Source organism: Podarcis muralis, chromosome 5 (genome assembly GCF_964188315.1).
Source record: "Podarcis muralis chromosome 5, rPodMur119.hap1.1, whole genome shotgun sequence".
NCBI lineage: Eukaryota > Metazoa > Chordata > Lepidosauria > Squamata > Lacertidae > Podarcis > Podarcis muralis.
In genome coordinates, this window is record NC_135659.1 from 44,517,948 (window position 1) to 44,535,393 (window position 17,446).

At 44.6% G+C, this 17,446-nt stretch overlaps 1 protein-coding gene across 1 annotated transcript; it reads right to left on the bottom strand.

Moving 5' to 3' along the window:
* Positions 1-8,031: 8,031 nt before the first annotated feature.
* Positions 8,032-12,871, bottom strand: BSND (barttin CLCNK type accessory subunit beta). The gene is made up of 4 exons (XM_028732019.2): positions 12,389-12,871; positions 11,623-11,717; positions 9,823-10,077; positions 8,032-8,736 (listed from the first exon to the last, which is right to left on the bottom strand). Exons 1-4 carry the CDS (start codon positions 12,563-12,565, stop codon positions 8,313-8,315), a joined length of 951 nt encoding a protein of 316 aa, XP_028587852.2. The 5' UTR covers positions 12,566-12,871; the 3' UTR covers positions 8,032-8,312.
* Positions 12,872-17,446: the final 4,575 nt, after the last annotated feature.

A 17,446-nucleotide genomic window follows, 5' to 3' on the forward strand; every position in this document is an offset into this window, starting at 1 on the left:
GAGGCAATAGAGAAGTGTGTTCTCCAAAAAGTGACTTCAGGCTCCAATAAATATTGTTATTTTTTGAAGGACCAGAAATTAAGAGTTTCTCCTTCATCTGCAGGCCACTGCAGACTGGTGTGTTTGTGGTTGTCTTCTGCCACTTGCCATTGACAAGGTGCATGCAATTATATGGGACTATCACCATTCACACACCATTCTGCTTTTTTAGTTCTGCGATGCTTCCACAATGTCACCGCACTATTGCCATCTGGAGGGGCAATTGCCCCACAGCACAAGAAAAACCAGAGAGAGAGAGAAGAAATTTCAGCAGGAAGAACAGGACATGCACTGATCAGAAACAAAGCAGTACATCCACCCCAAAACTTGCAAGCACAAAGCAGTTAGACAGTATTGATAGCAGGGCTGAATATGGCATCCTGAGTGCAAATTATCCTGAATGCACAATCCTAAGGATTTCTGGCAGGGCCCGATATGAGCGTCCAGATCCCCCCAGCTCATAGTCTGTCTTTTCCACTTCTGCCATCAAGCTCTCCATTCTACTACCTAAGAACAATTCTAGTCCTACTTATCTACTGCCTATGGGGGGGCTGTGTATCATGAGAATACATATACAGTACTGTATATCGGAATAAAGCTGTTATATCACAAGTGCTCCTTTTACATCTTCATTTTTTACCTGTGGTTTGAGGGGCAATTTGATGATCATCTGTACTTAGTGGTAACACAAATTAAAGCTAAGAGAACCCACTGTGTAGGGTTGCCATACAGTGGTACCTCGGGTTACATACGCTTCAGGTTACATACGCTTCAGGTTACAGACTCCGCTAACCCAGAAATAGTGCTTCAGGTTAAGAACTTTGCTTCAGGATAAGAATGGAAATCGTGCTTCGGCGGCGCGGCGGCAGCAGGAGGCCCCATTAGCTAAAGTGGTGCTTCAGGTTAAAAACAGTTTCAGGTTAAGAATGGACCTCCGGAACAAATTAAGTACTTAACCCGACATACCACTGTATTTCAAAATGGCAAATTTGTTGAGGTTTTTTTTCTTTTTGACCAAATTGTTGAGTTGTTGTTGTTTTTTTAGTTTTGCCCAAAATGTTGAGGTTTTTTGTGAAATATCAGGGGGGGGGGGTATTTTTTGAGCTATTTTTAAGGATGTTCGCCAAAATCTACACTATACGTCCAGATTTCCCCCAACATTTTAAGTGCTTTCTGCCCAGAGACAGTTTTTAACGGCCAAAACCCGGCTATGTCCAGGAAATTCCAGACATATGGCAACCCTACTACTGTGTAGCACAGTGGTACCTTGCTTCCCGAACTCAATCCGTTCTGGAAGTCCGTTCAACTTCCAAAATGTTCGCAAACCAAGGCGCAGCTTCTGATTGGCTGATTGGCAATGGAAACAATGCCAACAGCTGAAACAGACGTTTGGCTTCAAAAAAAAACTTTCGCAAACTGGAACACTTACTTCCGGGTTTGCGGCGTTCAGGAGCCAAGCCGTTTGGGAACCAAGGCACGATTGTACTGCATTATAAAGTATCCAGAGTGGTGTGTGTACAAATGTAGTCAGCAGAGGGCAGGCTGCTACAAGATTCCCAGTTCTGGAGTTCTGTGTGTTGGATCCCACTGAGAAAGATGGAACACAAATTATTTGTGTAAATAACCATATACTCTCAGATGTGTCTGCTTCTATCCCTGGGTACAGGCAAGAGCAACCCACTAATAAGAGGAGCTTTTGTACTCTTCGTATTTATTTCTCATACTTACAGCCCGCCCTCCATAAGCCCAGGGGCTGCTCCAGTTACCGGTAATAGTTGGTTAGGCTGAGAGTCTGTGACTGGGTGGCAGTTACCCAGCCAGCTTCATGGTTCTGCAGGAATTTACAACCCCACTCTCCCTCATACAAGTCCAGCATCTTAACCTCCATTTCACACAGTCTCTCTGCTTAATATAAGCAGTTAAATGGAACCAAAACAGGGAGTAGAATAGCACAGCAAAGATGCAAGTTCCCTTCTGAGTAACATGGCTACCTAAATAAGGCAACATAAAAAATATTTTAAGTAAATAAATCAAACAAGAACTATTAAGATGCCTCTTTGCAAATGGATTCTACCTCAATGCAAAGGATTGGAATAGATGACCTCTTACATTACCTCCAAATATTAGGCGCATATTTCCCGCAAGTCCTCCATTTTCACTGCACCGCTTATGTTCTTGGGAAGACAGGATCACCAGAGCAAAACTGGAGCTTCTTAGTAGGTTATATACAACCCTAGCCAAGTGCCTCATGCCTATTCCACAGGCAATACCCTGCAGTGCCTGAAAAGCTCAGCGCCTGGTTTTAATTTCCTCACAGGTGAGTTATGTCTGGTAATGCTGCAAAGTCTATTGCCTCCCTTGCCCTATGTCAAGGTTATTTACTAGGGCTCTGGGTGTTGCCTCAGCCTTTTCTACAATTAGGCAGCCAAAAGCTCAGGGATTTCTGTTTGCATGTTTTAAATTCATGCAGGAATGTCTCCTTCCCTGCCATATTTAACCCCTGCCAAAACTGATAATTCCAGGTTTGAGCTATGCAGCCAAAAGCAGCAGGACACAGAAGACTTAACAGGAATTATCACTCTATATAACAGGACAGTGCTGTCCCAATGGTCCAGGAGGCTGAATCCTGCTTTTCAGTAGCAATAAAACCACCACACTGATCTCATCTCACAAGTGGCCAACATCAGGTCCAGGAGAGGACTACTGGCCAGTCTCTAGTGGACCTTCTCACACTGGCTTGACACTGTGATTTTGCAAAGAATTAAGGACTAAATGGAGACAGACAACTGACTTGGCAAGACACTTCTTGCATTCTTAAGCCAGAGTCCATGTTCACTTAGCACAGATTAATTGTACCTTAATTGTTAAGACAAGGAATCCAATGAAAATATGTTTTTTACGGGTTGATGTAAACAATGGCTGCAACACCACTGTGGCTGTTGGGGTGAATGTACTGCAATAACACTGGTGGTTTTATGTCTCTGTGATGAAAATAGTGGCTGTTGGCATCTTAGGGGGGCCCAGACTTGTCAGTATTTTGTAGGAGGGATCCAGGCACATACCAGAAGAATTAGGCTTAGGTCACTAATGTGAATGAAAGTGCTCAGTCACCCTTCTGCAGGAGTGAATATGCCCTTTTCAGTTTCTCTCTGTTTCTCATTTTTCCAATCTTAAATTCAGTTCTCCACATTGCTACGTCATCTTGTGATGTATTTATTTTTAAATTGTCAGCAGTTCTCTGGAAATTTCTCCTGCACGTTTTTATGTGCAATGTTGCCTAATGTATGCATTTTTGCAAAGCAATTTCCCCTAAAATAATGCACATTCTTATGTTACTTTCCCTTATATACACATTTATATGCATGCCTTACCACAGTATATGCATTTTTGTACACATTAATTGCCTGGAGCGTTGCATTGCAAACTGCGGAGAAGCTCACATTTCAAAGGAGAGCAGTGTTTCAGTTTGCATATTGTTTTGGAAAATGCAAATCTTTCAAGTTCACCTTTAACAGTGAACTGGAGAGAATTTCTCCATGTGTGTGAAGGGGGGCAGGTTATACCAAATTGAACAGCGACAGGGGCAGGCAGTTTTTTAAACCCTACAACCATGCTGTGATCCCAATCCCACAGCCCTGCCTTTGCTGTTTGTTTAGCCTAATTCAGCTACCCAACAGCAGCAAATTCCATCTAGCTTGGCCAGTACCTGGAAACTACAACTAATCCAGAATGCGGCAGCTAGACTGGTGACTGGGAGCAGCCGCCGAGACCATATAACACCGGTCTTGAAAAACCTACATTGGCTCCCAGTACGTTCCGAGCACAATTCAAAGTGTTGGTGCTGACCTTTAAAGCCCTAAACGGTCTCGGTCCAGTATATCTAAAGGAGCGTCTCCTCCCCCATCGTTCTGCCCGGACACTGAGGTCCAGTTCCGAGGGCCTTCTGGCGGTTCCCTCACTGCGAGAGGCCAAGTTACAGGGAACCAGGCAGAGGGTCTTCTCGGTAGTGGTGCCCGCCCTGTGGAACGCCCTCCCATCAGATGTCAAAGCGATAAACAACTACCTGACATTCAGAAGACATCTGAAGGCAGCCCTGTTCAGGGAAGTTTTTAATATGTGACATTTTAGTTTATTTTTCATCTTTGTTGGAAGCCGCCCAGAGTGGCTGGGGAAACCCAGCCAGATGGGCGGGGTACAAATAATAAATTAGTAGTAGTAGTAGTAGTAGTAGTAGTAGTAGTAGTACATCAGTGAGAGCAAGCAAACCTCTCAGGACTTGGAAGGCCTGCCTTGGGGAGTCAGGGAGCTGGGAGCAGGGACATGAGTCAGGTCTAAACAAGGAGGGGGGTCCATTTTTCTTTTGTGTGCTGCTCTCACTTCTGAAAACAATGTTTAGGAAACATGTGCTTTTCTTCTTTTCTTTTGTTTTCTTGCTGTGACACCCAACAAGTGTTTCTTATAATTGTATAAACAATCCTCCTCAACTCCCTGACATTGTTTTCACCTTTGGCTGCTTATTTCTGTGTACGTGATCAGAGGGCCAAACATCTGCAGGGAAGGCGGCGTGCTTTCTTGTGGTAGACAATGAGCAAAGTACAAAGATACCTGCTAAATTTATAGTCTAGCTTTGAAAGAGATGCATGCAATGGAATATAAGAGGGAACCAGGGCACAAGGAAGACGGAAAAGGGCAGCACTATGAAACTGGACCACCAGACTATCTATTTTGGCAAGCTGATGAGAAGGTGGCATTGCACCTTGCAAAGCCCCCAATCTCTCTACCCCCTTAAAAAATCCATGCCTACTGCAGACTTCTTTCTCCCACCCAGCAAGGCTAGGAAAATACACAGATCAAGAGTTCTTGCTGGAAATTGCAAGAGGGTGTTTTCCGTTTTGTTCTATCCAGCCTGACAGTGCTCCAGAAGAGGATGGTTCCATTTGACACCCCTCAAAAGCTATTTTGATGGGCTAAGCCAAGAGTGGGGAACATTTTTTCAGGCCAGGTGTCACCTTCCTTCAAATCCAGCCTTCTGGGGGGCCACATGCCAGAGGAACAAGGAAATGGAATAGTGGGTGTGGTGAAAATGAAAGTGGGTGTAGTCAGAGCTGATATGGGATACATATAGGCACACAACATGTGGCACACACAACACATATTGACACAACGCGTGGGCACAAAATAGCCACGAGAGCCAAGATGGAAGAGTCATAAATAACTGTCCCAGTCAAGGAGGTTGGCAGGGATGTTGGTGGTGGGGTCACCGCTCACAAGACTTGTGGGAATAGAAAAAAGAAGAAGCGAAGGGGAACCCGCAGAACAGAACAAGATGGTTCCAATTATCTACTCGAGGACACATGGAATATTCATGAATACGGGATGTACCTTAGTAACTGGATCTGGGGCTGCAGCCTCTACAAACGTCAAGTGAAGCTACGAAGGACACCTCAGGGTCACGAACTGGGCTTTTCTATTTAGTGCAAACAACACATTTTAAATGGCTGTTGACATAGTACACGAGTAGGATTACCACTGTCAGGGCAGCTTATGCCAAGTACACAATGCTTTAGCAAAGTACTAAAGCTGGCGGGACAGAAGGGAACGAGCAAGAAAACCACCCACAGCCATTGAGGTCACTTCTGACATCATTACGCCATCATTTTCACAACCTGTCTTCAGTCCACGTTATTTCCTGCAGCTGTCAGGGGTGGGGAAGTGATGTATCAGAAGCACAAATGGGAAATGGAGCAAACTACAGAGCCAGGGGGTCGCAACACGAGACTGCTTCTGGCATCGTCAAGTGTTTCGTAAAAATTGAGGCTCCAGACAACCAACCTCTTCCAGGTCACGTCTTAAACCAGCTTCTGATGGGATATTTAAGCTGTGTGGAACTCTTCTGTTAGTTACCAGGAGCATTTGACTGCAGTCGACTTACAAACAAGTAGCGTCTTGTTCCGTTGCGGAATTGAAACATTAAAAATACTCAGCTTCCAGGTCACGTGAAAGCTTATTTGAGAAGCCAAGACATGCATGAAGACTCCTGAGATTTGCAGCACCCTTCAGTCCCTGAAGAAAATACGTTTTCCTAATGGTTGTGGTTTCTCTGCAGGGCCTGCAGTGTATATGGTCCTATAAACTTCTACAGACCCTCTAAGTGCCTCTTTTTTCTAGGGATAGTCTCAGATTTGCAGAAGCCATCACAGCTTCTGATTTGATTCCAGAATGTCCCACATTTCCTTAGGACATCCCTATTTTCACTTGGGAAATGTTGGAGGGTATGGCGTTATGTGACCCCCAAGCCAAGGAGATAAGTAACTCTACAATTTTTAGAAGATATCTGAAGGCTTTTAATGTTTAATGTTTTATTATGTTTTTATATTTGTTGGAAGATGGGCTGGGTATTATTATTATTATTATTATTATTATTATTATTATTGAATAGGGCGTCCCTATTTTCACCAGAGGGAGGGTATGCTGCTATCTTAGGGTGCAGGGGTTATTATTAAGATTCATTAATCCATTCAGAATAAAATATTTTGTGTGGTTCCCAAAGCTGTGATGCTAAGCACAAGTTGTTTGGCAGTAAGTCCTGTTGAACTCGATGCCATATTCCAAATGGTGTCTTTCTGCCCCCAAGGAAGAGGCATGAGCGCAACTTCTAAAACAGGCCCTACTGGCTTTATACTCAGATAGCCTAGTTAAGACGGAGCCAGCACCAACCCCTTTGTTGCCTCGCGCTGTCAGTTTCATGGAGCTGCTGTCCCACAGCTGCCTGGGAGCTTGGCTCCCTCCCCATGCGGAAGAAGCAAGCTGACAAGCTGAGCAGTTGGCAGGCTTCCGAAAGCAACATAAATCACTCCGGATTTTCCACTGCAGCAAGCAGACCTCCAATGGCCAAAAGGCATGAATCGGAGCAGAAAGCGGGACCTCAGAAGCAAAGGTGCTGAGGGCACACGATCCGCCTTCTGTCTGGCTGCTGCTGCTCCTGCACATCAGCCGCTCCATAGCGATCGGGCCAATTAATGAAGCGTGAGCCCTGAGCTGCTTTGGCACCCACACGCAAGCACTTCGTAAACTTCTGACCAGTTCTTTTCCATGTTAAAAGTGTCACTGTTTGATATATCATCCAATCCCCAGGAACCACCACCATCGAACATGTCCTCAGCAAAGCAGTCCATGGACATGAAGTACAATCACACCAATATACAGTCAGGTATCTGTGGATGATGGGGCAAGAATGCTAAAGGATTCTAAAAGACTAGAAACACATTTACGGTGTAATTCTGTGCATTTCCACTCAAAAGCATACCTTGCTAAATTCGGTAGGACTTGCTCCCAGTTTTGTACATTTAGAAAATGGTAGCCTTAGTAGGTAAAAGGTAAAGGTAAAGGACCCCCGGACGGTTAAGTCCAGTCAAAAGCGACTATGGGGTTGCAGCGCTCATCTCGCTTTCAGGCTCATCTCTGTCCACAGACAGCTTTCATGTGGCACAACAGAACACCGTGACGGAAACCAGAGCACACGGAAAAGGCGTTTACCTTCCTGCCACAGCAGTACCTATTTATCTACTTGCACTGGTGTGCTTTCAAACTGCTAGGTTGGCAGGAGCTAGGACAGAGCAACGGGAGCTCACTCCATAACAGGGATTTGAACCGCTGACCTTCTGATCGGCAAGCCCAAGAGGCTCAGTGGTTTAGACCAAAGCGCCACCTGCATCCCAATAGAGTATCATTTCATAAGTGGCAAAGAAGCGCCAAAAGATGATGTTCAGGCGAGTCATGGATCCTCCATCCACACTCCCAGGGAAAAGTCATGACTCTGCCTCTTGGGACAATATATATGTTCTCAACAGGGGTGCCGTTCTCATATACAGAGTCTGTTTCCATTTTATAGAGTTTTTCTGAATCATCTCTCTGGCTGGTGAGAACTTTTAGGGGTTCAGTGCTACCCAGATTTGATTTCCTTTGGAAGAAAACCACAGGGGGCTTATGGGATTTGGTGATATTTCATTTTATTTACAAATATACAGGTTGAGCATAAGTGGAGGGACAGCTTAAGACACTTCAACAAACAGCCAAACTTTTCTTCTTCTGCTGTGGTCCTAACCCTTATTTTCCATCACTCCCTCCAAATCCCCAGAGAGCAGGACAAATTTACCATTGCTTGGGCATCCCTTTTGTTGTCTGAGCCACTCCCCACCCCCACCCAACCTTTCATCTCTTTGGATTTGGACTCCCATGAGAATGTTCCCGGGCTCATTCCTAATTTTTAATGCTTAGTGCTTTGGTTCAGAGACAGCACGGACCGATGAGGGGACATCTCCTGCTCCCTCTTTTATTCCATAGTACATGTCATCCTCTTCTACATTATGCGTAGCTCTGTGTTCCAGTCGTTCAGGCCCTACTGTAGCCAATGCCCCATCTCCTCTGGGGGCAGGAATAGGGCAATGGCTTTGGTTAGGTGCCGTTATCCTTTCATTGTTTTGACCTTGACCTTCCGCCGTCAGGGAATCGATCAGGGCAAAATCTTCATAGGAAGGAAGCTTGAATCTGAGCTGGCTTTCTGTTGGAGACATAGGCTTTGAGACATTTTCCCACCTCTGTAGAAACGGACTGTTGGCTGCAGATTCCACGGAAGAGGCGTCAGCTTCCTCTTGGAAAGAAGCCAGTGGCGCCTGGTTAGGAAACTTTTCCGATTCACTAGAATTTAAAGAGAAGGTTCATTGAAGGACATAGCTTCCAAGGCTGATTGTTGAGCTGTTTTGTGTTTCTACTAGGACGTTTATAGTAAATCAAGCCGGGCAGATGCTGTGCTTTTCACCCTGGTTCTGGAATGACCAGCTGTTGTTGATTTATTTAACTTGGTTTCTAAGAGTAAATTAAATATTATTGACCATGCCAGCCCAACAGCATTGTTTTGATCTTGAACTCAAGAGTCACCAATGTGGTCCCCTCCAGATGTTCTTGGACCCAACTCCCATCATCCCCGGCCAGCATGCCCAATGGTCTGAGTTAACAGGAGTTGCACTCCACCCGGAAGGTATTGGGCTTGTGATGCCTGCTTTAACTAGAAGGAACAACACCGGGCAAAACAGACTGTGTTGGCTTTTCATTGATACAGAGCTAGCATGCATCTTATATTTAGCTCCGCCTTCTATGGGGATGGTAACATTAGCTGATTAATCTAACAGATTAATCAACTAATGTTGCCAATCTGTTAGATTAATCAATTAAAGAACATATAAACGTAAGAAGAGCCTTGCTCTGGATCAGGCCAGTGGTCCATTTAATCCAACATCCTCTTGTCACAGTGGCCGACCCCTGTTCAGTTTTGTTCAGTTCGAAAGGAGCTCCCAGATAAACAATCAGTGGTGCGCTCTCTCTCTTTCTCTTGCATGCACTTTATATATATATATACAGTGTGTGTGTGTGTGTGTGTGTGTGTGTGTGTGTGTGTGTAGTACATATATATCATTGCACCATATCTCACACATAGAAAAGGATATAATTTCTAACATAGAATATTACATATTTACAAAGATTGTGTCGGTTCTGACACCTGCATTAGTAACATTGTTTTATGCAGATGTTCATTTATTCATTTTGTTTAATCAAGCAATGAAAATGCATACAACCAACTAATATTTATATAATTTGACAACCATCCCACCATTGCAAACTTTTCTCTATCCAGGGTGCCTAATAGAAATCACCAAGAGTGACCATAAGGTTCAGGGTGGTGTGCAATTCAAACCAGCCCCTGAATGCACCGCATGAGCTACTCACCAGTACAACCTTGTAGTGTCCTTCTGGGACATTGGGTCCTTGCAGGAGTCTCCATCGCTTTCTGAATCCCTGTGGACCTCTGCCTTGGCCTGTACAACAGGCTGGGTACATCCTTCTGCCCTGACCGGTGGGACTGGGGCAGACAGAACACCCACAGATTCTGCACCTGCCACTTTCATCTGGATCTGTTCATAAGACGGCAGGCTTTTCTCATAGACTTCAGCTTCTTTCTGGTTGGTGTAAGGTGTCTGGGAACTGAGCAAACAACATGAGAAAGTGGAATATTACTTCACCAGATTTGTTACATCTGTTATTAACAGGGGACAGGAATCTGATTATTTGCTGATTCAGAAATTTGAGCAGCTTCAGAGGACCTAGCATTTCTCTAGTCAAGTTTGCTTCCTCTTAAGCGTGTTGCAGTTGTTCATTATCTGGATATGAGCTGTCAGGAGACCTGCTTTTCTTACCTGTCCTCCATTCCCTCCTGGCTGACTAGGAGAAAGGGACATACAAAATCCGTCAGTCATGCTGCCTTCAGCTACTTTAGTTTCACTTTCCTTTCTGTTGTTGGCAATTGGAGTATTATGGAAAATTGTCTCGCGCTGTTTAAGGGAAGTTGATGGATGGAGTGTGGTGGGAAGGGAGATATGAGCAAGTAAATGACATATAGCCAGGAATGGAGTGGCCCATGGACGCCTCTGAGGCTGGGCTAATACACAGTAGGCTGGTGCCGGGTCCAGGTTTTCAATCAGAAAAACAACTGCTTATGAAGTACAATAAAATAGGCCTTCTGGCAGCAGGCTGTGCTCTTGCCCTTAGTCAATGTTGAGAGGAAGGGAAGAAGTGACTAATGAACTTGGTACAAAGCTCTATACAGCTTGGGACCAGGATAGCCAAAGATTATCTCACCCCTGGGACTCAGCTACATTAGTAAAGCAACAACTATTTGAATGTGCTATAAGCATGCAACACCAGATGGTGCCAGAGAGCAGAAAAATTTTATATGCGATTTTCCATAGGGTTTTATCTTTCTTTTATTATAACGGATCTAATTTCTGGCTTATTTATAGCGGTTTCCCCCTGTGTGTAGATCCACCCTATATATACCCAACCTGTCACTGCACTCTGCAGGAGACCACCTACTACAAATACCATTTCACCAGGATTTATCCATCTCTAGGGTGAGAGAGGCACTGTTCTGAAGAAGCTTGGATGTGAGGTGGAGAATAAGCTCTTTTAAGCTGCCATAATTTTATCTTGATTAACCAGTTATAGCTTCTGCACAGCCCAGAGAGACAAGGCCAAAGGAGCTGCTGTTCTTATGGCCAGTGCAGAATGAACCCTAAGGAGGCCCACATTCCTTTTCTGGATTGGATTATATATAGCAGGGCTAGACACTGAAATGAGATGGAGGTTGCAATCCTATACACACATCTGAGAGTAAGCCACATTGAACTCAATGAGATCTATTTCCAAGCAGACAAGCATAGGATTGTGCTGCAAATACTGCTGCCTTTTGCTTTCCTATGCATAGGTCTCCAAAGCTGTTCCATGCTTTACACACAAACACACACACCTCTGAGGAGCTTTATATTTTCCCTAAAGACACCGCTTTTCTCCTGCTTAAAAATACACTTAAATTGTGCAATTCACTGCCCTGTGCCAGCGTTTCCAGACGTTGACCTTGTCCCTCTGCGGAACACAGTTTGCAATATGCACAGGCGAGTACTGTATTCTAATTAAAAAGTAGATTGCAGACTGTTGAGTTGAAGCTTACAGGCTTGGTTTCCGCAAACATACCTGTTCTTCTCGGGAATCTCATTTTGAACAGATGAAGCAGCAGTGTTCTTTACAAGAAACTTCTCAGACTCCACGTCAACAGAAACTACTCTGATCTGGGGAGGGAAAGCGGGGAAGTAAGGGAAGATAACTCCTTGGAACAAGGGGGTTAGTTCCTCCCATCAAATGAGCAGCTACACACAAACACATGCACAAACACTGAATTTAATTAAGAAAATGTGATGTATCATTTGGATCTCAAATAAAGCTCAGGAGGCAGTCCACCCTAGGCAAAGTGATTCTTTCTCATCTATCTCCAAGGAGATGTAGGGGTTCCCTGGAAGAAAGGCATTTTATTTTTATTTTTACATTCCGAACTGTGTCTTCAGTCAAATCCTAGATTTCCAGAAAGAAGATTGAAGCTGCAACTCCAACAGGGAACAGCCTTAGATTCGCCATTCCCTAACTTATTCTTTCTACAGTTCCCACTGCATTATATTGTGACATCATTCTAATATCTATCCTGCGACGGCAACATTATTTTTGTGGCAACAGTAAGGAAACCAATGTGTAAAGTAAAGGATACCAAAAAATTTGATTGCTTTGCAAGTAAAATATTTGTAAGTTTCTACTTCTTAAAAGGCTAACAAGCTCAATAAAGAGTAGGGAACATATAATCCCGGCGTTTCCAAGAGCCCAAATATATTCTTGGGAAGTCTGATACCCCCAAAATGCAACTGTTGAAGGCACATTCTTTAGAAAAAAGGAAAAGTAGACTGTTTCCTACCTTCGGGTAGCACTGACACATGCTCCAAATGATCCCTGTAGCGATGACTAAGGCCCCTAAGGTACAAAAAGTGATGTAGATCTGGGGCTTATCGACACTCATGATGAACATTCCGATCATCACCAGAAAAACTCCCAAGACGATGAGCCCATGGCGAAAAGTTTTCTCTTCAGCCATTGGGATCCAGGAAGAGAGATTGAAATCGAGGCAAGTTCTGGGCAGGCTAATTCATGGAAAGAACTTGCACTGGAAAAGTGTGGGTGGTGGTGGGGAGTCCAGGAAGGCTGGGCAGCCCTTCACCTGTCCCTGACCCAGACAGCAGCCCTCCTCACTCTGGTGCACTGCAAGGAGATGGTGCAGAGAGCCAGCAAGGGGACAAGTGTCAGCTGCAACCTTCAGACCAGTCCTGCCCAGGTCTCAGCCAGCCAGCTTTTAATGGGTTTGTAATGAATGCAAACAAGATCCTTCCATTCACACATGAGTAACATTGCCCAGGGACACTTCACAATAACCTTCCCCCTAGGTATATACAGCGCAAAAGCTGAGCATGCTTTGCCAAAGGGGTGTGGACTCAGGAGGGGAGGTTTTAGGACCCTTCTAGAACCGGATCCCAGTTGCCAGGTTTCAGAGGCTCACTGGTGAATTAGGAAAACAGTACCCAGAGAGCCAACTGACTGCTCCACAATCTGGTCCTTTGTCTAGACCTTAAGGGGACTCTCTGATGGGACAATAACCTTCCTGCCCCTGTGTGTTGTCAGATGGCCTTTGCAGTGTGCAATCTTGCACGGATGACAGTGGTGGCTCCCCCAGGCTCTGGATAATGAAGTTATTGCTTATGAAAGGCAAATAGGAAGGAGGCTTCACAAGATCGCTTATTTCCCCCCCCCCCCAAAATGTGTTCTTTCAGTCAGACCAGTTATCACAATGGCTACATTTTGCTCCTGTCACCTCCCCACCTTCCCACCCCATTGCTTTCACACAGGCTTTCACAATAACTCAGTTATGTGGGGCAGGATAAATATAATCCCTCACGGAGATGAGCCATTCACTATCAAATGTCAATCATAGCCCCACCCTTTAAAGTGCTTTCTCAAAATCATTCATTTGCAGTTATATTGACAAACTTCAGGCTGCATTGCCTGTATGCATTTACCTAGGAGGAAGCCCTGTTTAATTCAATGGGACTTACTTCTGAGTAGACCTGTATAGGATTCCACTATAAGTCATTTGACTAGCTTTAATAGTCTGCTAATGCATGTTGATAGAGTGGAAGTTTCTATTCATCCTCATTCTATTCATCACACCCCCCCCCCCAAAAAAATCTCTCTCTCTCTCTCTCTCTCTCTCTCTCTCTCTCTCTGTGTGTGTGTGTGTGTGTGTGTGCGCGCGCGCGCGCGCGCCTGCCTGCCTGCCTGCCTGCCTGCCTTAGGAACCATTCTCAGTCCTTGTTGGAGCTTGCTAGTTTTGAGTTTATATGCAGGATTTTAGTAATCGGTCCATTTTTACAATTTTCTTCTTGGATGAATGAAAAATCACCACCCTTTTCTTGTCTCTGCGTGGCTTTGAAATGCAGTTCCTCGTATCTTCTTTCCCACCTGTCAGGGGATATATTAGTGAAATCAGAAATAATACGGATTTCATTTTTTTATGTTATAGTTAGGAGAATGGGCTTGGAGGCAAGGGAGATTGCTTAAGTTATGGCTTTTTCTCCTCAAGCAGCTGATAATATTCTGCTGGGTCCCGTCCCCCCTTTCCTTAAAACCTTTGAGATTTGTAGAAGGAAAAAGTTTTGGGAGTAGGTTGCCATCTAGTGGGCATTTTACACAGCTGCGCCACCAAAAGTGCTGTGGAAAGCTGAAGAAAGCTAGCCTAATGTAAGAAAGCCAGCCTAAATTATGAACCTGCAAAAACGGAAGTTGTTCACAAATCAGAAATCTAAATAATCCTCCCCTCAAACCTTTCTTCTTATTGTTTCTCGATTCTTCAAGTGCATATATACCCTTCCAGTTTATTAGCAACCTACATTGACAGTGGGGAAAACCCTGGAGAGCCACAGCCAGTCAGTCTGAATGATGCTGAGCTGGATGGACAAATTGTCTGATTTGGGGAATTTCTAAACTTACCAATTATAGATATAATTGCTGGGGGGAGAAGTTTGCAGATATTTTGCCATGCTGGCACATGGTGTCAGTATTATTCAGCCGAGTCTTCCAGAACAATGAACTCACAAACACACATTTCTTTTCTACCACGAAAAAGCCCTGACTTTTCTGAAAGATCTGTCATGGATCCCCAACATCTTCATTTGTGCGGTATGTAAACAAGAACCATCCTGGTTTCTGGGTTGAGGGAGTTGGTGGGTATGGTTTGGAAGACATCAGTTTTACACCACCTCCCTCTGACCAGTGCAAGCTGTCAGTTTGTGAGCTCTGTTCAGAGGAAAGGCATGGCCTATGAAGATGATGCTACTGAATCCATGCACTGTTCGTGACAGCAATTGTAAGCTGCAGAAAACAACATTTCATCACAATAACCAGGTTCACCAAAAACATGTAGTTCCTCTTCTAATCTCCCATACTCCCACAAGATTAGAATCCTGGAATACTAGGCATAAATTTGTTTTAAGCCATGAAAGGGCTATTCCCCCTGCTCATGCTCATAACTGCCAATATTTACTGACTGGATGAATATAGGGGTATGTAAGAGTTGCGATGACAACCATGGAACTTCCCTCAACTCAGGCAAAACCCTCCATTAGTGTGGAGGGAAAAACCCCACATTCACTCTATTAGCAGCGGCGTATGACCAAAGGGGCAGACAATCAGCTACAAATTCACTCTTAAAAGAATCTGATCACACAGCAACTTTTCCACCATAGAGGTAAATGTAGAAAGGCCCCGAGTAAGGTAGCTCCCCAAGCTCCTAATAAGTTATCTTTATTTGGCCATCCATATATTTTCAGTTCATATTTCTGGAGCTTTGGCTTCAGTTACGAGCCCTCAGTGGAAATATCCTTCTCTAACAAGAATAGCTCTTGAGAGAGTCGACACCAGATGAGGCATGAATCTTGCTCCAGTAGTCATTGAAACACACCATTATCAGCTGTTGACATTACTCACAGCTTTTACAGCACACATTAGATACGCAATAGACCCTGAAGAGCAGTCTGGGAAGTCCAGCTTTGATAAAAGATGGATGCAACTGAGCCAATATAAGCTATGTGTGAAGTGGTCCTCAATCTTGCATCCCACCATGACCAAACATATGTCTCTAAGGCAGGGGTGAGAAACCTGTGGTCCTCCAGATGTTGGATATCTTCTTATCTTTGGCGATCACTCGTAGCCTAGTAAGATCGTCTTCCATAAACAAGGTTTTAACAATGAGTCCGTAAGTGACTGTGGAGGCCAATTCTGGATCCACATGTCCTTCCACAGTGGGGACATCTGGGGCTGATGGGAATAGGAGTCCAGCAACATCTGGAAGGCCACAAACTCCCAATCCCTGCAAGCAGGGCAGGGAAGCTATAGGCCTTCTCCACAAGTGTTCCTCTGGTTATGCAGTGGTGTGCTTGTGTCCAAAAATGGAAATTCCACAGAATCATGGATTCTGTGGCCTCTCTCCAGCCCTTGAGGTGCCTGCACATTTCATACCACTCTGTCCCAGGTTATCAAGCGGTGAACAAACCATCTAATGCACCTTAGGAAAGAGACATCATAAAAGGAATTTCATGCAAGCAAAATCAATCAATCATGCGGCTAAGTTTATAACCAGATTCAAGTGAGTGGTGAGCAACTGCCAATAACAGCAGTAGTTGCACTTCAGTTGCTTCAGGTTGTTTTGCTACGTTTACAGCTTTTGGATTTGGGGACTGCATTTGGGTTGTACATGTGCAGCATTTTTCAGCACAGTATATCATATGTGTATCATATCTCAAGCAATCCTTTCAGGTGTATGGGAGGAAGGAGTGGAATACATCTATGCCACGTAGGGTGGGGGATGCAGACTTTGGTGTAGTTGTTGGCATCTGCCTGTCTCGAGAGACAATGGAGTGTGCCTCCAGGGGTGAAGTCAAACCAATGTGTTAGCAGCACTGAAGTGACCTTCCCAGGACACAAACCTGGGCAGTGTGCATAGAGGTCTTGGGCTTGCTGATGTGGTACAAAGGAAAGAAGAGCAATACTTTTAGCAGCAGCTTGGCTGCAGGAATTGCCAGAAGGATGTGTACAAGGCGCCATCCAACCATCTGCTCCTGATTGTGTAAGGTTTACTCCTTAGCCTTTTCTTCTCGCGAAGGCAGCAGAGGTTTAGGATCAGAGTTTTCCTTCTCTTAGATGAGCTACCTTCCCAGGTTGACAAACCCCATCCGTACCTCGCTTTCCTCTATAGCACATGAAGACACCACCTTCTTGACCATTGGACTGCTCTTGGTCTTGTTCACTCAGTCTGCCAGAGCCTGTCTTCACATGCAAGGGAAATCCCTAACTCACCAAAGGTTTGAGGCCAATCGGTTACCCTCACCTGGTTAGCTGGCCAGTTGAAACCATTTCCTGGGGCTGCTGTTGCATGCTGACTGCTTCTAGGAGCCATAGGTGAGAGCTGAGTGCAGGGTGGGGACCAAAAGAGGACAAACTACCCCAGAAGAAGCATGACGTGTCCCCCATCAGAGGTACTACCCCTCCCCAGCACCCCATACCACCCTTTGGCGGAGTACAGGTTATGCAAATCCATCCTTAAATCTTTTCCAATTTTTTTCCTGAATCACTTTAAGGGCAAAGGAATTAAAGTCATTGTCCTTTGTTTCCCGCAAGGTTAATCCTCTGTTTTAAAAGCAAGCAAAGTCTTATCTTAAAAAAGTCTCTTGAACTTTTGCTTCTTGAAAATGTGTGTAATCCAGCACAATGGAATGCAGGAAACTTACGATGAACCGAAAAGTTGGCTGCCGGCTGAGTGCATGATCCACAAGAGGCATCTTTGCAATGTGTGAAGTAGTCACTCCTCTGCACAGAAAGCTGAAAAATCAAGATTAGACGCTCCTATAATTATTTTCCACTTGATCTG

Coding starts and splice junctions, on each gene's coding strand:
- BSND (XM_028732019.2), bottom strand. CDS start 12,565: ATGGCTGAAGAGAAAACTTTTCGCCATGGGCTCATCGTCTTGGGAGTT. Junction 11,718..12,388: donor TGTGTCAGTGCTACCCGAAG/GTAGGAAACAGT, acceptor TTCCCTCCCCAG/ATCAGAGTAGTTTCTGTTGA. Junction 10,078..11,622: donor GAGATTCCCGAGAAGAACAG/GTATGTTTGCGG, acceptor TTGTTTGCTCAG/TTCCCAGACACCTTACACCA.